This window comes from Rhincodon typus, chromosome 23 (assembly GCF_021869965.1).
Source record: "Rhincodon typus isolate 14 chromosome 23, sRhiTyp1.1, whole genome shotgun sequence".
Lineage (NCBI taxonomy): Eukaryota > Metazoa > Chordata > Chondrichthyes > Orectolobiformes > Rhincodontidae > Rhincodon > Rhincodon typus.
Window position 1 is genome coordinate 4,181,121 of NC_063354.1, and position 20,857 is coordinate 4,201,977.

The window sequence follows — 20,857 nt, forward strand, 5'->3', positions numbered from 1 at the left end:
CAATACAGATATGATCAACAAAATGGTGCCCTTCTGTCCAATAAAAATTTGCCACATTTTCTAAACATCTGAAGAGGAGAAATGCACTGAGATATGGAAGAGGACATGGAAGTGGCAAGTACGTGAACTGCTCCTTCGGAGGCCTAGCATAGATACAATGGGTCGCATGGTCTTCTGTGCTGTAACCACGTTCCTATGATTTTATGAAAACTTGCCCTATTACAACACTTCTACCACAATAAGAAAACTACTTACAACTTCCCCTTTATTGGAATATATTACAGACCAATCACTTGTTACATCAAAATCACACAACACATTACATGATCTCAGGAACAGTGAGAAATCTGTTTCATAATAATGCAGTGTCACATAAATCATGGCCAAGTTTGTTGGGTAAGTTTGTTAGCTCCAATTAAATCAGTTGCAGAACTTTTTTGACTCCATGAGGCAGCACAGTAAAATCTAATAAGCCGCCTTAAAAAATACAAAAATTCAAATAATAGTAGCAATGGAATTCATTTTGCTTTATCTCAGTTATTTTTCTCTCACCCAGCCAGAAAAGAATACAACGGAGGTGGGAAAAACAGCTTGGACTGCAGAATGTTTTGCTGTAATCACAGGGTTTTCTTGTCCCTAGCTTTTACCTTGCGTTTTCCAGAGCTTCTCAATCATCAGGGCACGTTACAAATGGGGTACACTTCATTTTGACCAATGCTTTTACTGCCATCACTACTTTACTGTCTAATTTGATCTTCTTTTTCAAACACCACTGACAAGCATTGTCCACTTAAAACAGTATTGTATTTGCGATATCAATTCAACTCAGCTTATAGGAGCTTCTTGCAGATTTTCACCCTTTCAGCATGGACATAGACCAGGTCCCAAAGATGAAATAAGGTTGTGCTAAAAGATCTGCATTACATTAACCAACTTCATGTTATCCACAACTAAGATTTTGAAGCTAGTGGCATTGAAAAGAGAGAGAGAGAGAGACAGAGAAATCCTACCCTGTATGATAATGGTCATTTTCCATGCTTTTTCCCTTAAATTAATAAAGTATAAGTCCCTGTTTCCTCTTTTGTTTGCTGCCCAGCTGTTTGTTGCACTGTGCAGTTCCTTTAGCATTAGCAGGTGCTAAGATCATGTGATTCGTAAAGGGCACCATGGCTCCTAATGCAGGCTAGAATATGGATTTAAGTGACTGTGTGGTTCCACATTCCTGGCCTAATTTACTTTTCCACAAACCCATTTAGTGATTGTGGTCATTTAGCCAAAGAAAAGCACTCTCATTCTGAACTGATGAACTGTTGCCTACTCCATCCACCCAAATGAAGGCCTACAGACTTGAGACAAATACAATTTTCTTTTACATCAAATCCAGCTGAGATTACAAAGTTTGGCTCATCCAGTCGATGCTATTGTTTATCCTTCATGAACAGCAACTCCAATCACAAGTCCACATTTCCCTTTATGCCCCCAGTCATTCCCAATCTACTAATTCATTTGTTCTGGAAAGGACACTGTACAGGCAAGGCTTAGATAAAATTCTCTTTTTTTTGCAAGGGCAACACTTAAAATACATTCTGAGACCCCCGCCCCACTGATAATCACAGTCTTGAGGAATTCCTGCTTACACCCACATTCTCAGGCAGCCTTCGACCCTGAGCTGTCATTTTGATAATCTTGACACACACTGCCCACCAGGGGGCACTCTGACACCATGATTATTCTTACCAATCAGAAACCACTGGTTCCTCAGGTAATCAATTGTCTTCGAGACTCCCGGTGTGAACTTAACGTCAATACTGGGGGTGATGTCACACTCGCCACGATCAGAGATGGTAATACGTTCGGTTTTGGGACCTTCAAGCAATGGGAATGCACTACCTCTTGGCTGTGAACGCAAAAACCACATTATAGACAGTTGTTGGAATATGGTATAATTACCTATAAAAACGCCTGTACTCTCTTGAATCCCTGCACATTCTTCAAGCCCCAATAATTGGAAGTACTTTGTGTCCTCACTAAAGGTTCAAAAAGGGTCTTTTTAAAACAAAAGAGTTAAGAGTCATTTTAAAGCTACAAAGGTGAAGGGAAGAAATAGATAAACTGAATAAAAACTGAAAGAACTGCGATGCTGTAAATCAGGAACTAAAACAGAAGTTGCTGGAAGCTCAGCAAGTCTGGCAGCATCTGTGAACAAAAAAAAAATCAGAGTTCTGAGGAAGGGTCACCAGACCCGAAACCCTAACTCTGATTTTTTTGTTCACAGATGCTGTCAGGCCTGCTGAGCTTCCAGCAACTTCTGCTTTTGTTCCTGAAGTAGATAAACTGACCACACTATTTAATCCTAAACAAATGCAAACTTAGGCAAACTGGAATTCATGATATTCACAAAAAGCAAGTGTTGTCTTTTCAAATTAAAGATTAGTAAACAAATGCTGGCTTAGTTGGTTAAAATTATTAAGTACATAGGGGTAGCTCATGATTAAATTCCTAATCACTGCGGAGTTAGCTGAATCCGCCCAGAACATCAGGCGCACTGTGATTTTCTTCAGTGCATCATGGTTGGGAAAAGGGGCAAGTATTCACCCTGGATCTGCATCCGACTAAATTTAACAACTTCAGGCGTGAAGAAGTTAGTGGACACAATTCTGGGCTTAATTGTAGTCACTCCCTGTTGGTCCAACATTTTGCTGTTGTTAGTTATTCAAATACTAGAAGACAGAGAGACACTTGATTAAGATAAGGGAGTCCAATCCAAACCGGTGCTTACAGAAGAAGTAGAAATTGGGTAAAAACAAATACAATACCTGATGGATGTATTAAGCCAACAAATACTGTCCTTCATTTTAAATAAAATTATAAATGAGTTTCAAAAACGTTATTTTAAAGTAAAGACGAAACAGTTTGAGATACAATTTTGCAACTGGATAAATAAAACTTCAATTACCTACCACGACAGCCACTCCCTCGTGCACTAGTGATGGTGAGGCATACAAACTGGTCGAATACTTTCCCACATACAAAGTTGGCCTAAGGATGCAGAGTAAGATGTGAAGTTAAAGGCTAAAAAGACCCGAGGAACACAGTCTAAATCTGCAGTATTGTGTTATCTTTATTGTTAAAATATCCATAAGCTATACCTTGCTGCCAGGAAAAGCAAGCAGCTTGTTCTCACACACTGCTAATTACTGAATCAGCTGCAGGGAAGACCTCAAAATCACAGGCGACTGATTATTGAATCGCACATTATTAAGATGAAAAATCGAGAAATTGTGGGCCACTAACCCTTGACCCTGAAACAGTCTGCTGATTTGGTACCGCACTACCAAGTACTCACAGCACAGAGACAAACCATTCAGTCTAACAGATCCACACCATGGTTTTTGCTCCACACATGCCTCTCTTAATTTATTCCCGTCAGCATATCCTTTTATTTATCTGTCCCGGAAATGGCTTATCCAACTTTGTTTAATAGCTATTGAGTAACCAATGCAGACCCCTAACTGTCAAATCATGGAAGTAAAAATGTTGTGCTGGTATTACTCAATGAATTACCTTCTGGAATGTATAGACCACTACTATAACTGACTGCCAAATTTTTCCAAAAGCATTCTGTGATTAGCAATGACTGGTAATAGTGGTTTTCTGGTACTATTTTTTGAGTGAGACAATTAGTCAGGATATCAGGTGAGATTTCTGCTCTTCCATTGGTAACACTACCTGACTTTTAACAAATTCATAAGCACATGAGGTGGTCACCTACCACCTGCCACCTGCCACCTGCCCCCTTGTATTTGTGCTAGTACTTTAAAACAGCATTTCCCCATTGTCTGGAAATTTTTGCTTTTCAAGTACATGAGCCAAATTAACATTTAAAGTAGCTTCAGAAGTGACACTAGCTATTGATCACTTTGGAGACCTGATGATTCTTGACATAAGATTTTATGCTGAATTATGACTTACATCTAGCTTGCTCATACACATGGTTTCTCATTGTGAATGTTGCATTCACTGTTGAATTAGCTAGCATGGGGTTCCCCACGCAGAGTGAATTCTGCTCATCATCCAAACCTACCTTGCAATGTTTGGTTAATTCTGCCAGGTCTCAACAGGTCTCCAGATGCAATGCTTCACAGTTACCTTAGTGAAGGACAAGTTATCTCTCTTTGCCTCACTGGAACCCTGCCCATTCCCAAGCATCTGATCACAAGGCAGTACTGATGCTACGTTTAATACAGGCACACTGTTGCAGCAGGAAGCAGTAAGAAAAAGGTACAAAGGATGGGTAAGAACGGGAAAGAAATGGAGAACATTCATTTAAAGGATTATTTAAGGTTGCACCCCAAGATATTGGTTACCTCTTTCACCACAATTTGTCCCAGATTAATGTTTCTTTTGTTACTATACTGCTCTGCAGCACTTTACGAGTTTAACAAACAGCAATACTGCACTTACATTAGCTTTTGTTTGGTCTCTGCCTCTTTAGGAAGAGGATATTTCCACTTTGTGATCCTGCCCACCTCTCCAGACATAAATGTGAGGTAGCGGAGCGTTTCAATGCCAACATTCGTGTGCATCACTTTCCTCAGTCCTTCCCGCTGCCAGATGTACATTGCCACCACTGGTGATGCATAATTCTGAATCCACAGAATGTCACCAGATTCATTATCTACTGTCACAACCAGCCCATCTCCATTCGACACAAAGTGGAGCATTTCTGCAAGTAGATGGTGAGAAATGATACATTCAAACCATTACACCAAGGCATGTTGGCAAAATGTTCAGCTTCTATTTGTGGCAATATTGGGCACAAATGACACACTCACGAAACAGAATCATGTTTCACCACCCACTTCCAAATTAAAGAATTTCAAGCTTTCCCATGTTGCTTTGTCCCAGTGCCCCTCCCTTCCTACATCAATAAAGATGGACTTCTGATGGCAGCTCACTGAGGAGAAAAGGAGCTTCTAAGGCAGCACAGTGATAGAACTGTCAGTTGCAAATGTGCACAAGGTGCAGCTGCCTCGTGGTTATACTGCCCTAACTCCTCCAACACAAACCACAAAACTGAATCCAATAAATTTAGTAATTTGTGAGTTAACACCAGAAGAAAAGCTATCAAAATAGCTGGTTATTTAAATAATATTAGCCAAAAGGCTCAGCAATGCCCTTTGAGGAAAGAAAGTAATGTTCTTTTAAACTTAAAAGATACACACATTAACAATGTACATGCAAATAATATGCAAAATCAGTTGCTTGAAAAGCTAATTAACTCAGCATGGTCTATATAAAAATAGCAAAGGTGATACATTCAATTGCTCCTGCATTTTTTAATGGATTCTTCCTTATGTTTACCCTCATCTTTGCCAATTTGGCAAGATTTCACCTTGCATTCCAGGGTCTCCTTGCCACTTTTGTCCAGCTTTAGCCTGGTAATCACCACCTTAATGGGGTGAATGCCAATATGAACTGTGGTACCATTGGCTTTTTCCACACTGTACACGCTCAACATATTTTTTTTTTATATTCTTCAACTACTTTACCGATGTGCTGACCATTGTAATGTCCTCTGACAACATGAACTTCTTCATCCTTGTGTATGGGCACTGAGCAAACAGTGTTTTTCTGCCTCAGCTACCCTTGTATATGGTTCCTTTTCCGCATTGCCAAATTATTCAATGCCTTCAAGGCTGGGAATGGGCAATGATTCTGCTCTTGTCAGCCTGGCTCCTGGCCAATGGGCAAACTACTAAAAGTTAACATCAAAAGAAACTAACTTTTCCATACTGGTGAATGATATTTCAATAGTTCTGCTTATCAGTAAAATAATCAATTTAGGTACAACTTGACACAGAACTGACCAAGTGACTAAATTATTAACTATTGCTGCTGGCAGGCAAAGTTTTCAAAATGCACAGTAACTGTCTCTGCAGAAGCAGTAGAACAAGCAACTATTCAACTCAAACCATTCTTACTGTATTCAGTGTCCTCATCGGGTAAGGTGGCAGAGTAATCGAAGTAAGTGGCATTCCATCGCAGCTCCCGATTCTTGGTGTCATACATAGTGATTGTGTACTCTAGAAACAGAAGAGCACAACAACACAAAGGAGCCATTTGAAACCCAGATACCATGGAACAAGTTTAACCAGTTCTTTATAATAGAGACTGGAATTCTATGTTCACCAAGACTACTCTGCATGATGACTGAAACATTGCCATAGATCTACTGACACAGGCTTGAGCAAAGTGGACAGGGGATAGTGCCAGACAAAATGTGCTCAAAGTACCTTCTGTCATGCCGTGGTTCCAATTTCAAAATTCCACTCTTTTTAAGACCGTAAGACATGAGAGCAGGATTAGGTCATTTGGACCATCGAGTCTCTCCACCATTCAATCATGGCCGATGTTTTTCTCAACCCCATTTTCCTACCTACTCCCCATGATCCTTGATCCCCTTACTAATTAACAGATTAACAACACACTATCTGAAGAAATTTCTCCTCATCTCAGTTCTAAAGCATTATCCTTCACTCCGAGGCTGTGCCCTTGAATCCTAGTCTCTCCTACTAATTAGTGGAAACATCTTCTCCATATCCGCTCTATCCAGACCTTTCAGTATTCTGTATTCTTCAATGAGATTTGCGCCCCCCCCCCGCCCCCCGCCCCACCACCACCTAAACTCCATTGAGAACAGACCCCAAGTCTGCAACCGCACCTTGTATGAAAAGCCCTTCATCCCCAGGATTATTCTGTAAACATCCTCTGCACCCCCCCTAATGCCAGCACATCCATCCTTAGATACAGGGCCCAAAACTGCTCAGAATATTCCAAATGGGGTCAGACTAGAGCCTTTTATAACCTCAGCAGTACATTTCTGCTTTTGTAATTTAACCCTCTTGAAATGAATACTAATATTGCATTAGCCTTCCTGACTGCCAATGGAACCTGCAAACTTGACCTTAAGAGATTTCTGAACTAGGAATCAAGTCCTTTTGTGCTTGCCCCTTTTTCCCATATGCCTTAAATGACAGTCATCTTTCCTCATTTATTTCTTTTCCTTCTGACAAGCTCCAACTCCTTAGTGTTGCACATCCCTACCCCAAATCTTAGCTATTGTCCTGTACTACTCCTAAATGGCTAACATTCAGAAGTGAACAGTGACAGAGAGTTTTGATACCTCTTCTAATCCAGGAATAAGATTGTTTAGCACATCATAGCCCTGTCCACCAGTGGATGAGAATCAGATTCTTGACTTGTTTTCTCCTCCAACACCCAGAGATGCTGGAGGATAGTCAGGATGCATCTGCCCTCTACCCTATTCTCAGATCAGCTACATCTAGAATCAACAGGCTTGGCCTGTTTGCGGAGCCTCTGCAGCTGTAGAATCCTGTTGAGCCACTGTGGGGAGCCAGAGTTCATAAAATGAAGCACTGTTAGACCAAAACAAATTAAAACAAGACTCACTTCACCCAAAGAGGATCTTGTGGCACACTGATAGTATCCCCACCTCTGGGCCATAAGGTCCAGGTCAGTGTTTCACCTGCCACAGAGGTTTGACATAACATAAATAAGCAAGTTGAAATAACTACACTGAAGCTACTGCAAAGTGGTGCAGTCCTCATCTGTTGCCGCTCCAACACGCACATTAGGCTTCATAAATGAAGCATCTTTATCAATTTAAAGATTAATATGTTAAATGGATTGACACTATTTCTAAACCCTTAACCATAGTGCACTACTCATATGGTCAATCTCCCCTAAAAAGGGGAGAATGAATTAAAATCAATGAAACTATTTTGGTAGTAACTAGCTACAGGACTGAATATGTGGAAGAAATAAGGAAGCAAAGATATTCCTCATTTTTTCTCTTTCCCTTTCTTCCCTACAAACTTATGTTTGTGTTTTAAAAAATCTCTATCCACCTCTACTGGCATCCCTGCATCCTTTAGTTTACATTATACATTCTAGCTTTAACAAGGAGACACATTTTGCCACTAAAAACATGATCCAAAATGTTCTACCTCAAATTGACACTTAAATCAAAGAGCCACCTGAAAGAGACAGAACTCTTCCTGGATTTGTCCATTCATATCCTTTTTCATATTGGGTGCTCTCCCCCACAATGGCCCCTGCTATGGATGATCTGTGTCACTAGTCCTCAGTGCTATTCATTAGGTTAATCCCAACTGACTAATGTTTCTGTTACTATTGTATGAGAGTTGAAGAAAAGTCACAATACAAAAACAAATATGATAGCTCCCATTTTATAAACATAACTCAACAGGATAGTCCCAAGACAGTGGCCATTATCTCACTAACAATATGCTCCCATAGACCCAAATGGACTAAACGAAAGAGACAAATCTGAATAGCAGACAATCATTTCTGTAACAAAAACGATTGCCTTCGATTGTCCCAACTAGTTGAACAAGGCAGGTGAAATACATCCAAAAATGAAAGTGAATCTAAAGAGATAATAGGAACTGCCAGTGCTGGAGAATCCGAGATAACAAGGTGTAGAGCTGGATGAACACAGCAGGCCAAGCAGCATCAGAGGAGCAGTAAAGCTTAGGTGAATCTAAAGAACCTGGTTGGTCAAAGTGATCAGGATGTGCTAGATTTTATAAAAAAGAACTTGCTTTTGGAGCTTCACATACATGTAAATTCGGCTCTGCAATCCACATTTTATCTTTCAATACATGTTAAGCCAAAGAGTAATACAAATTTATTCACAGACACAGTAAAGTTATTCTAACAGCTTTTTATTATGCCCGGATTCTTAAGCGTGGGGCATACACACTATACCTGTACGTCCAAGGTATAGGAGGGGTGTTGATGGACACATGCTTTCTGCGAAAGAAGCTGTTAACGTCTGCTGCTTTACACCTGTCATTGGGTCCACAACATACCAGATATCCTGTTTCTTTCCTAAGGAAACACAAAATAAAACAATCTTCCAATAAACTATTATCATGTCACTTAGAAGCTACCAATCCACTCAATAAGTCACACCAGGGGATTTCAGATACATCACAGCTTGATTCACCCTTCCTTTCTTGTACTTCTGAGTATAAAGTGGAAGTTTATAAACCAGTCAGCTGAAATAAAATGTTTCTATAAATAATAACCCTCTAAGGAGCACCTACAAAATAGTTACTTCTTATCAATTTCAATTCAAATTACAAATTAAAGCTACCTGTGACCCCCTATCTGCAAGAACTAATTTAAGTTGCTGATGGCAACCATTATAATTCTATACAGAATGTGATCTTGAACTTGAACTCAAGATCTGCAATCCACTGTAGTAAGTCCAAAAAGAATGAATTGTACCCTTATTAATCAGATATTCAACTATTTAAAGATCAGTAATATCTGAACATTTGCCAAGCCAAGGACTTTCTATAAACACAGTCTTGTTAAGAGTTGAAAAGATGGATCTCTGATTAACCTTGTAACGACTGACTGGCAGTGACCATTCAAATTGAATTCAAGTTAGGAGCTGGGCAGATTGCTTGAAAAGCATGTGATTTAGCAACCAGACTATTCACAAAACAAGCAGTTCACTCCTCCCCACCCCTAATCCCATCAGGGCAGGTAGACAGAGGTGCTGCATATTTAATTGCAAAATCTCACAGCCTAACACTTCATTTAAACCTTACATTTTAATCATCAGATTGGAGATTACTGAATCATATGGTACAAAAGAGGCCTTTTGGCCCATAGTCAGTTTCACCAAAACTATGCTAAATATAAAATAGTCCCACATTCCCACACTAGGCCCATAGCTCCGAATGTTATGATATTTCAAGTGCTCATCCACATACTTTTTAAAAGGTTGAGAGGGTTCCTGTCTCAATGACCCTCTCCCACACTGCATGCCAAATCCTCATCATCAAATTGTCTCCAAACTTCCTGCCTTCCACCTTAAAAGTCTGACTGATCCTTCAACTAAGGGGAACGGCTACCTCCTACCCATTGGAATTTCACTCATCTGCAAACATTAACCAACATTTTGCAAACTTGTCTATTTCCAGCAATCGTTTTCTCCTTCTAGCATTAAAAAAAAGTGACTGATCATTACACATTGAAATCTTTCCTTTCCTGTGCAATATAGGAATACAGTTTAAAAGACAACTATCTTAGGTCAGAATAACTGTGGAATTCTGAAAACAATAGTGAGCAATGTATTGTGAAACAGAGTTCACTCACCCATGTACAGTATACCATCAGAACTTCGACAAGGGGATGCTTGCACCAATTCAGGAATTGTGAAAGGAAGTTTCTGTAAAAAAGAACTAATGTTTTTAGTTTCATGCCAAAACCAAGTTTTATATCAGGCAACAAAAGCAGATATACCAGATATTAAAAACTATGTACTAAACCCTAGCAGCAGAGCCTATTCATTCTGAAATCAGGTCTGCAGAAAATCTCCAGTTCAAAACAAAGTGGAATTAATAAAATTGATTTAAAAATATAAAACCCACAGCTACCACCACTATATTTTGCAAAGTTGTGGCTACAGTTTCAGGAAGGCCGAAGGATAGCTGATTTTGGTAAGTTAAACCTCCACATGAAAGCAGCACTGTTCTTCTATTACAGGTGAAAGGAACATGGTCGGGGGGTAGATGAGAGAATTACAGAGTTTACAGCATGAAAAGAGCCCATTCAGCCCAATCAGACCACCACACATGGCCTGCCCAAAAAGTGCTTGATACTGATACTGTATGCTTGAAATAAAAAGAATAACCATTTGCCACTGCCAACACCACTTATTTTGTTTATGTACAATTCAATCTAAAACATGAATTAGTAGATAGCTTATTGAATAGCTTTTTCGGTCGAAGTTAAGAAAAATAGGCCTTTGAACAGACACAAGCAAACAGGTGGGACTACAAGGGTATTAGCTTACAGTAAGGCCTTCATTGTTTTTGCCTCCCAGCGTATATAGACTGCCATCATTAGGATCAGGAAGAAATGCTGGTCTGCAAAGAAGAAATAAACAACAAATTAGTAACAGCATTTCTAATTATAGATGGTGATGAACTACCAGCTGGGCCATTTACTTGCACAGCACAGAGAGTGACAGGTAGCAAAATCCAGGTGCTGTGAACCCTAAACCAATTGGATCATACATAGCTGAAGGTGCCCTTCTGAAAGGAGGGTCTCGCTGCAGTTAAAAGCTGCTATTCCTTGCTCAAATTTAGAATTTAGAGCTACCACACATAAATAATGCTATGATGGAGCAACCATACACACTACAATTATGCACAATACTGCACACTTCATTCTATAAACTGAAGCTTGGAATTAAGTTAAAAATCATGTGGCAGATGCTTGTACAGACATCAAGACTGAAAGTGTTTTTTTAAAAAAAGATTTTTGCACAAGTTCTCCGGCTTTGACTAAGTGAGGTGCCTTATGGAGTAAAAAGAAATGCACACTACTGTGAAAACAGAAACTCTACAAACAGATTTCTTAGTAGGCTGGTTCTGAATCTCAAACATGTTGTAAAGTTCCCAAGTGCACATGGCTGGGCTGACTTAAAAAAAAATTCATGATATATGTAAATTCAGCATTATTTGTAAAAGGATGAAGCTCGACAACAATCCAACAGCAGTGACACTGGGATGTACTGCATAGTTACAAATAAATACATTGGCTAGCAAACACTGCATGAAATGGAGAATATAGCTCAAGTATTCATACAACAGAGAACACAAAACTCATGAAAGACTAAAACAGAGTCAAAAGACGTGAAAGAGGCCAGCTTTTCGGAGGCTTTTGTAAAATGGAAGTCAATAAGAGGATCGTATAATATGAAGCAAAGCAGGCAGGATTATAAATTGAGTTTTTAAAAGCTGGAAATGTAAAAAGCTGGTTTTGAGCAAAAGTGACCAAAATGTTACTGAACTGTTGCCAGAAGCCAACTATTTCACTAATGTTGGTAAGTGGGGAAAACCTGACAGCCTATACTTAGTTCCATCAATATGACTGGCTCTGAACCGCCCTCTGAAGTATTCCAGGCACATATACACTGACGATGAATAAATAATTTTGCACATATTCGGAAATGAGAAATAGTCTCAAAAACGATAAAGCAACGATAGATCCTTAACACATATGCTATCTATTTTCATTAGATATAAACAGATGTATAGCCATATTAGGAACTTACTCCGTCAGATGCATGGGCACTTGAAGCACAGGATCTGTAAAAGACAAAGATTTAAAATTGTAAAATTACACAAATAAAATGAGACAATGCAAATCCTGAGTCTGAGTCTGAGTCTGAGTCTGAGTCTATCTAGAAACCCTAACCCATCATTCTGATTCTGATTTTTAAAATATGTAATGAGTTATGAAGCCACTGATTAATTACCCAAATCCAAAGTTGCAGAGTATACAAATCTATGCTAATAAACAGGTAGCCATTTTACACATGATAGAAGAAAATGTGTGATAAAATGTACTAATGGAAAAACATGATTATCTAATACTGTACAGACAAAACAGCAGCTGAAATACCTGAAGGAAGAGATGGTAACTTCCAATGGATTCAGATAGTAGCATCCTCAACTTTAGGGCAGAAATTGTCTCCTAGCCATGCAATATAGAAGATTCATAGCCTTCTCAAGCAAGATACAAGACACAGGCTAGGTTTACAGTTTCTGTAATTAAGCTAGATCTTAATCATCTGTTTCCACTATTCTCCTGGAACCCATTTATTACTTAACCGAAGACAAACTAAATCATGATCCATTCTTAATACGATCTAGTAATGTCCTCATATCCAACATCCGGATTATTTGGTAGGAGACAACTGGAGCAGAGGTGGTCACCACAGCTGCCCACATAACAGACATATTGACTTGGCAGGTACAATGTAAGCACCAGTAGGAACGTTTAGTAGAATTGATACCCACTGGAGGCAGTGTAAAGTCAAGAAATTTGGAGACAGTAGAAAAAGGCAGACTGGAAAGACTGCTTTTCTTAAAGTGGAATTGCAGTGTAGCTTAAAATGGCAAAAAACAATTATTATGCTTTAATAACTGATCCATTTCAGTTATTCAGAGATAATCAAAGCAGTTTGCACAGTTATCCAGTTGTTTGGGTGGGTGTGGGTGCGAGTGTGTGCAAGTGCGAGAGAGAGAGCGTAGATACAGAAAGGTAGGAGGGAGTGGGCAGAGCGAGACAAGGGACAAAATCAAGGACAGATTTCAAACAGTTGTTGGTTGTGGTCAGTGGTTCTGTGACGGGTTGATCTCTGTTCACTTTGTGTAGACATGGTTAGTCCAAAGTCATCCAAAATGGAATATTTATAAGATGGCACAGAGGGCTAAGAAGTAGATCTAATTCAAAAGGACAGCAAGTGTGGCATTTTGATGAACAGAAAATAACTATAATCATACTATGAATTGAAGTAGGTGCAGTGCTGTGGGAAAGTAGAAGGATTTGGATTGAAGGCTCTGAGGGTATTAAAGGCATCACCTCAGGTTGATAACAATAGTAAAAGATAAGGAATTGTAGGTTTTAATCACAAAAGGTGTAAAATATAAAAGCCAAGAGGTAGGCATATGTTTACATAAAAGGTTGCATGTACAGTAGTAGTGATTATAACATTGGGCAAATAATTCAGTAGTCTGGAGCAATGATGCAGAGACAAGTTCAAACCCAATGGTAGTTGGGGAATTTACATTTAGTTGATTAAACATATAAGGAGAAAAAGCTAGCATTAGCAACGATGACCATGAAACTACAGTTGTAAAAACTCAACCAGGTCACTACTGTCTTAATGAGAAGCCAATGCCATGATTTTATTCTGGTCTGGTCTACAAGGAATTCCAAACCCAGGGCAGTATTCTAGATTGGGTCAGAAAGCCACGAGGTGATAATAAAAAGTGCTACAGGGAACTAACATCAGCAAAGACTACAGCAAGCAGGCAATTCACCACCGTTCCTCAAGGCAAAGAGAGATGGACAATTAATTTGCCAGCAAGCGTGCACATGAACACATGCAGTGTTTTTTATTGGGTTCAAAGTGCCAGTTGCCTACATTAAGTTGGCTTGACATAGATTAACGATAAGTCGACATTACCCACGTTTCAGTCTGTGCTGTCCTTAATCAATTGCAAATTCCCATTTCTCATTTATCTTTCATTTATCAACTAATCCTTACGTAAAACATGCTTCTGATGATGCAGCCATCATATAACTCAGGCATGAAGATATGCAATGAGAAATAAGATTCTTCCCCAACTTCCAATCTCAAGATTTGCCTATGGTATTTCATTTAAGGGCACAAAATAAATAAAAAGTATTTTGAACAAAACATTGGAAGAAAAATAAACACTATCTAAGGCAAGACACAAAACAACAACAATGCCAAGATTAAGATCCCCATTATCTGCTAACTGAATTAGGCAGGCTGTTTAGGAATAGCCAGCAGAAAGCCCTTCCAACTTCTTCATTAGCTTTTCAATAAATAACAAATAATTAATAAACAAACAAATAAATTCACTGTGATATTAATAGTATGGAGTATAGTATGCTGAGACCACTTACAAATTGCAAAACCAAAGCTATAAAGCCTATTGTGTATTACCATTATAACTCAAGCCAGCTTCCTAAAGAAGTGAGGCACAGTTCCGCATCTGTACATTTTGATGGATAAGGATGCAAGTGCATAACTGTCCTTGATGCCTTTCCAGTCAGCAGAAAGACCTAGTGTTTTCAAGTTGGTGTGGGAAATGGATGTAGTTTAAATAATTGTGAAAGTTTCCAAAGCATTCTTAATTTGGAATTTACAGCACTAATATGCCCCATGTGCTGTTTTTACAATTTAATTTGCATTATCAGAAATAATCCACAACTCACTTACCCTCCATGCAAATGTAATTCTATTACAAACACACATTTCTAACAAACGAACTCCACACGTTCAGAAATCAGGCTGGGTCATTTTTTTTTTCTTTATTCATTCATGGGATGAGGGCATCGCTAGCTTGGCTGCATTCATTGCCCATCCCTAATTGCCCAGAGGGCAGTTAAGAGCAACCACATTGCTGTGGGTCTGGAGTCACATGTAGGCCAGACCAGGTAAGGATGGCAGTTTCTTTCCCTAAACGGCATTAGTGAACCAGATGGGTTTTTCCCGACAATCGACAATGAGTTCATGGTCATCATTAGATTCTTAATTCCAGATATTTATTGAATTCAAATTCCACCATCTGCCATGGCAGGATTCGAACCCAGGTCCCCAGACATTATCTGGGTCTCTACATTAACAGTCCAGCGATAATACCACTAGGCCATCGCCTCCCCTGTATATTCAAGGTTGGGATAGACTTTTAAGCAGTAAGGGAAAAAGGTTTATGAGGAAAAAGCAGGAAAGTGGAGCTAAGGTTTATCTGATCAGCCATGATCTCACTGAATGATGGAGCAGACTCAATGGGCTGAATGGCCTATTTCAGTTCCTCCGTCTATTGGTCTACCTGGCAGGAAATAGTTTTTTCCAATTCACCAAAACGTTCCATTAATTTTACTCTCTTTATTAAATCTCCGCATAACCCTCTCTGTTTAAGAACAATTTCTGCTTCTGGATTCTGCATAACCAAGGTCTCTCATCCATAGTCAAGAAACCTTCCTCCACACACTCAAAGATCTTACATCCATATCGATGTACATAATACTCCACATGAAGAGAGGCTCAAACTAACTTAAGATTTTTGCTATATGCCACGATTTCGAAGCCATAGATGTCTTTTTTAAACACAGATATCCCACCAGCACACTTCTCTCTGGGCCTGCAGCTGCTTTAACTCTCATGAAATGTTCCTTTTGCTATCGGTTCAAGCAATTCAAAGCAGGCGCCACCCTCAAGAGAAGCTCAAAGACTTTCTTTTTAAAAAGCAGCACATTGAGATTGGGTCTTCATGTGTAACTTTCTGCAAAATGTGGCAAGAAAATAATACACTGGAAACACTGGTTGGTGCACAGTTCCTGAAATGGAGGTTCACATACTTTATAAATCTCAGATTGAAATAGTAAGACAACACACAGTAACTAGTGACACTTTTTCTTTCATTACACCAATTGGTGGATTAGTTTAATTTAAAAAGTTCAATTTGATCAAAATTACTGAAACCGATTAGGAGACCCCAAAATCAACCACTCTCCTTAAACATTTCTTAATCTTAGTTCGTGGTTTATATACTAACAGATCTTTAATAACAAAGGGTGTCAATTCAGAATATCCAGTTCCACGAAGAGCACACTTTCTGCCTAATAAAAAAAAACTTGCTCAACAAACACAAATTGTACACTGGCAGAACTCCAATATTTGAGACTAATTAGTGAAGAAGTATTATTATTATTGACAAGTCTCTTGGTTACAGGGTTAGATTAAACTGGATTCCACCAAAGCCTCACTTCACGTTAGGTATTCGTTCAGTAATTCCAGTTAAACTCAAGCATGGTGAAATCTCCAATCGTATGTGTTGTTTCTAAGCAGTTCTATGTAAAAGTAGACAGAAAATGCACAATTTTATTCAAAGCAGAGAACACTTCCTCTATCCTTTGCAAGAGTACAAAAATGACAACACAACAACATGCCCAAAAATGTGATCAACAAAAACAGAATGACAGCGGCTGATTCAGATTGTGAATTGCTAAATGTTATAGGCTATGCATAACCAAATTCAGTCTCCTGCTTCCCTCTTCTGAGTTCACTTACCAAGCACAGACTTCCAGAACCAACCACAGCACTGATTACTTGAAAGATCCTTGCTGACCACCCATCCATACAAACTTACATTTACCAGTTTGCAACTGCAGTTAACCACACACTTTTTGAAATGCACAAGTACATGACACAGTTTTAAACATGGTCATTTTCCATACACGTTTTCACTGGTTTAACTTTTATGTCATGGGATAGATTCACAAATACATGCAAACATCAAATCACTAGTAAAATGAGGCAACTTTTGTGTGCAAGAACAATAGTTCTCAGGATACAGAATAAGGCTACATTTACTGCCTGCCCCTAGCTGCCCTAATTAGCTTTGTTGTAAAGAACATGCAAGCCAGTGGGACCTGGGAATGCAGGGGGAGATTTTAAAGACTTATGAGAATGATTAGCAAAGTGCATATGAAATTTTGTTTTTCATACACAGAGGTGTCGAGCACATACCAAAGTACGTTATGCTAAATCTTTCTAAAGTTCCGGTTAGGCTGCAACTAAAGGGTTACATCCAGTACAAGTTGCATTTTAGAAAGCACGTGATGCTTCTTGAGAATGTGCAGATGAGATTCAATAACAGCATGATTCTAAGAATGGGGAGTTATAAATAAATGCTTAGTTGTACAGAGCTTAAACATTGCTAAAAGGTGACTAGAAGTTGCTTTTTGTCTTGCACTAGAATGCAAGAAACAGACTTCAAAAAAGATCATTTTATATAGAATCGGGTGATGACTGGTCAGGCCATCATTGGTTACCTATCCATCATAATTCTCAGTCCAGGTAGGTAGATTCTGATTCTCACCCATCACCTTCTTTTCATTCTATACAAAATGGCGACTTTTTTGCTCAAGTTCAGTCCTTTTAGAATGGATTGGGAATTTCAGCTACAAAGTTCAGTTGGAGAAGTTAGAGTTCTTTTCCCCAAGATACAAAAAAATGTGTTCCAATTAACAAGCACCAGCAGACAGGTTTAATGTTTTACATGGCAAGTGATATTAACCTGGACACACTGTCCACAAGGGATATTGAAGTAGAGATGATAGATGACTTCAAACAGATGGGCATTTGCAGGAACAGAGTGGAGATGCAGGGAAATAGGGCAGACTGAAATGCTCAATAGAGAACTGGCATAGACTCACTGGACTAAACAATTTTTTTAGTCATCGCCAGCTAGGCTATCATTTATTATCCATGCCTAACTGCTCTTGAAAAGGTAATGGTGAACTTTCTTCTTGAACTGCTGCAGTCCATTTGATGCAGCTATGCCCACAGTGCTGTGAGGGAGGGAGTTCTAACATTTTGACACGGATACAGTGAAAGATGATTACTTCTAAACCACGGTGGTGAGTGCCATAGCAAGGAACTTGCTGGTGCTAGTTTCCCATGTATCTGGTGCTCTTGTCTTTCTAGATGGTGATCATGGGTTTCGAAGAACCTTGGTGAATTTCTGCAATGCATCTCTAGATGGTACACAATATTGTAACTGTGCATCAGTGATAAAAGGAGTGAATGTTTACGGATGTGGTGCCAAGCAACCAAACTGTTTTTCCCCTGGATGGTATCAAATTTCTCAAGTGTTGTTGGAGCTGTAGGGATTCTAATGAATTCAAGGAGTGATGTTTAAATTCTCTCTTGTTGGAGATGGTCAGTTACTGACAGTTGCTTGGCCAAATATCACTTGTCACATCAGCCAAGCCTGGACATAGCCTAGGTCACCCTGCATTTCGGCACTGACTGCTTCAGTAACTGATGAGTCACAGGTGGTGCTGAACATTGCACAGTCAGCAAATATTCCCATTCTAACCTTATGGAAGGAAGGCTATTGATGAAACAGCTGAAGATGGGAGTCTCAACCCTGAGGATCTCCTGCAGAAACATCCTAGTGCTGTGACAACTAACTTAACAGAACCATGACAATGGCATGAATCATGAAGACAAAAGATCAACGATCCTCCCCTAATAGGAGAGCTAACTATATTTAACCATTACTTAGTAGCTGGCACATTTAATGTGTTTCGAGGATGAATTGAAGGCTTATCTTAAAAAATAAGAGACCAAGCTTATTCCAGTAACCATTATACTGCCATATGGAAAGTTGAACGTGCAGAGATGTGAGATTAAGTTGCTCTTTGCCCGGTATTCCAACCAGAAAGTGGTGTGATTGTGGCAGGGAGAGAGTGTGATTAAAAATCTAAATTGTGCCATCAATATAGAAGTGTAATATCTGAAGTGTAGAATATAAAATTCAAAAGCCCCGAATACTAGTTTAAAACTGGGAGCACTCTGTGTTTATTGCTTAAGAATTTACTCTTAAACCTACACAATGAATGAGGCCACAAGTCAAAAAGTGGATTATTGCTGGGATTTGAAATTGCCTTTTTATCAGAAACATTCTTTCTAATCAAACGTGCAAAATTAAAATCAAACCATAACCAGAGGTCAAGTTACATTTTCTCCCACTTCCAAGACATGAGATGCTACCTACCTTCTTTCAAGGTCCATTTAATGGAGCCTGTCTGTTTGCTGACAGCATGCAAGTTTCCATCCAATGTTGATATAAAAAGCAGTGTCTCAGGCAGGACTGTGCTTGAACCTCCACAGCACTATAAAACAAAATATATAAATGCACCCAAAAATACAGTACAATCCAGTCAACATCATTACTGCCAATCCACTCTTTGGAAGAGAGTTCAGGAGCAATGTCCCAAAAGATCATTCCCTCAAAGTAAGGTTTCACTAATTTGTGACAAAGACAAGGAGGATCTTCTTTCTCAGAGGGTAATGAATCCGTGGAATTCTTTACCACAAAGTATGGTTAAGGTTGATCTTTAAGTGTAATCAAGGCTAAGATAAACAATATCTAATCAATAAAGGAACCAAGGGTTATGCGGTAAAAGCTAGGAAAGGGGAGTTGAGGGTTATCAGAACATCAATGGTCTCGCTGAATGACAGAGAAACTCAAAAAGGCCAAATGGTTTACTTATGCTCATATGTTATGGGCTTATCAACACAATTTTGAGACATTAGATGTGATATGGGAGGGGAGGAATCATGAATCTAAGCCAGTCACATACTGTTAAGACTGTTTATGCTTAGTTTAATTTCCATTCATATACTGGATTTCCCAAATACAGAGGCCATGATCACTTAATACTGTAATGTAGCTCAACAGACTTTCCCTTGGCAGTAACCGCTATAATAAAGAAATTAAATACAGAACCGTGATTCTCTGAAATCAATGCAAGAATTTGTTCAATGAAAACCAGTCTTAGATACACACCCACTTCATAGAGAATTACATCTCATGTATAAGCTGCTTCCTTGCTCTCAGTTCACCCAATAGAGTCAAGGTAACAGAATTTCAATCCAAGCAAACAACCTTGCAATGTTCTTTATGGTCTATTGCACTGCAAGATAAACCCAAAAGGTTCCAGAAGGCACTGTTCTACTATTGCTGTTCTGCTCCTACATCAGTATCAGATCATCAACAGCAGACGCCTGTCCCTTGGTACCGAATGCATTTTCCCCAGTCAGTATTCACACCCTCTGCAGTTCTAAATGCAGATACCAACAGCTTCTGCCAAGATTTGTTACTAAATGATAAAGGACCCATGCCAGAAACTCTCTCAGTTCAATTAATTTGTCTTGCACAAAGGTGCTACATTTAAGGAAGCTGCTTCAACACCACATCTGGTTTTACCACCACCTTCCCGCCCACCATCTCCTCAACAACCTAAATCCCACTGATACTACAAAGATTTCTTCATTTGAAACAGTCATTACCAAACATATCTACAGTTTTGCTCCACAGCTCGTTATGCAGCAAGATTTTGTACAAGTAAACAAAAGATTATCCCACCTACTTGTTATTGCCCTTCTTTCAGAGCCATTTATGACACATCTTGAAAATTTAAGAATTGCAAATACAACAGCAAAAAGAAAATAAAAACCGAAAGAACTGCGGATGCTGTAAATCAGGAGCGAAAACAAAGTTGCTGGAAAAGCTCAGCAGGTCTAGCAGCATCTGTGAAAGGAAAAAACAGTTAACGTTTTAGGTCCGGTGACCCTTCCTCAGAACCCTACTGAGGAAGGGTCACCGGACCTGAA

At 39.2% G+C, this 20,857-nt stretch overlaps 1 protein-coding gene across 4 annotated transcripts in view; it reads right to left on the reverse strand.

Annotated features, from left to right (window-relative positions):
• LOC109929525 (serine/threonine-protein kinase/endoribonuclease IRE1) overlaps positions 1-20,857 on the reverse strand; it is a 111,900-nt gene that overhangs the window by 61,249 nt on the left and 29,794 nt on the right. For all 4 annotated transcript variants that reach the window (XR_007264557.1, XM_048610796.1, XM_020529192.2 and 1 more), the window contains exons 2-10: positions 19,236-19,353; positions 12,185-12,218; positions 10,919-10,991; positions 10,219-10,291; positions 8,815-8,937; positions 5,985-6,086; positions 4,465-4,726; positions 2,961-3,039; positions 1,738-1,897 (exon numbers count right to left, since the gene is read on the reverse strand). Coding sequence is in view for 3 of the 4 variants with exons in the window: in XM_048610796.1 (XP_048466753.1) it covers positions 1,738-1,897; positions 2,961-3,039; positions 4,465-4,726; positions 5,985-6,086; positions 8,815-8,937; positions 10,219-10,291; positions 10,919-10,991; positions 12,185-12,218; positions 19,236-19,353 (1,024 nt within the window). In the remaining variant the exon portion in view is untranslated. The remainder of the gene's footprint in view (positions 1-1,737; positions 1,898-2,960; positions 3,040-4,464; positions 4,727-5,984; positions 6,087-8,814; positions 8,938-10,218; positions 10,292-10,918; positions 10,992-12,184; positions 12,219-19,235; positions 19,354-20,857) is intronic.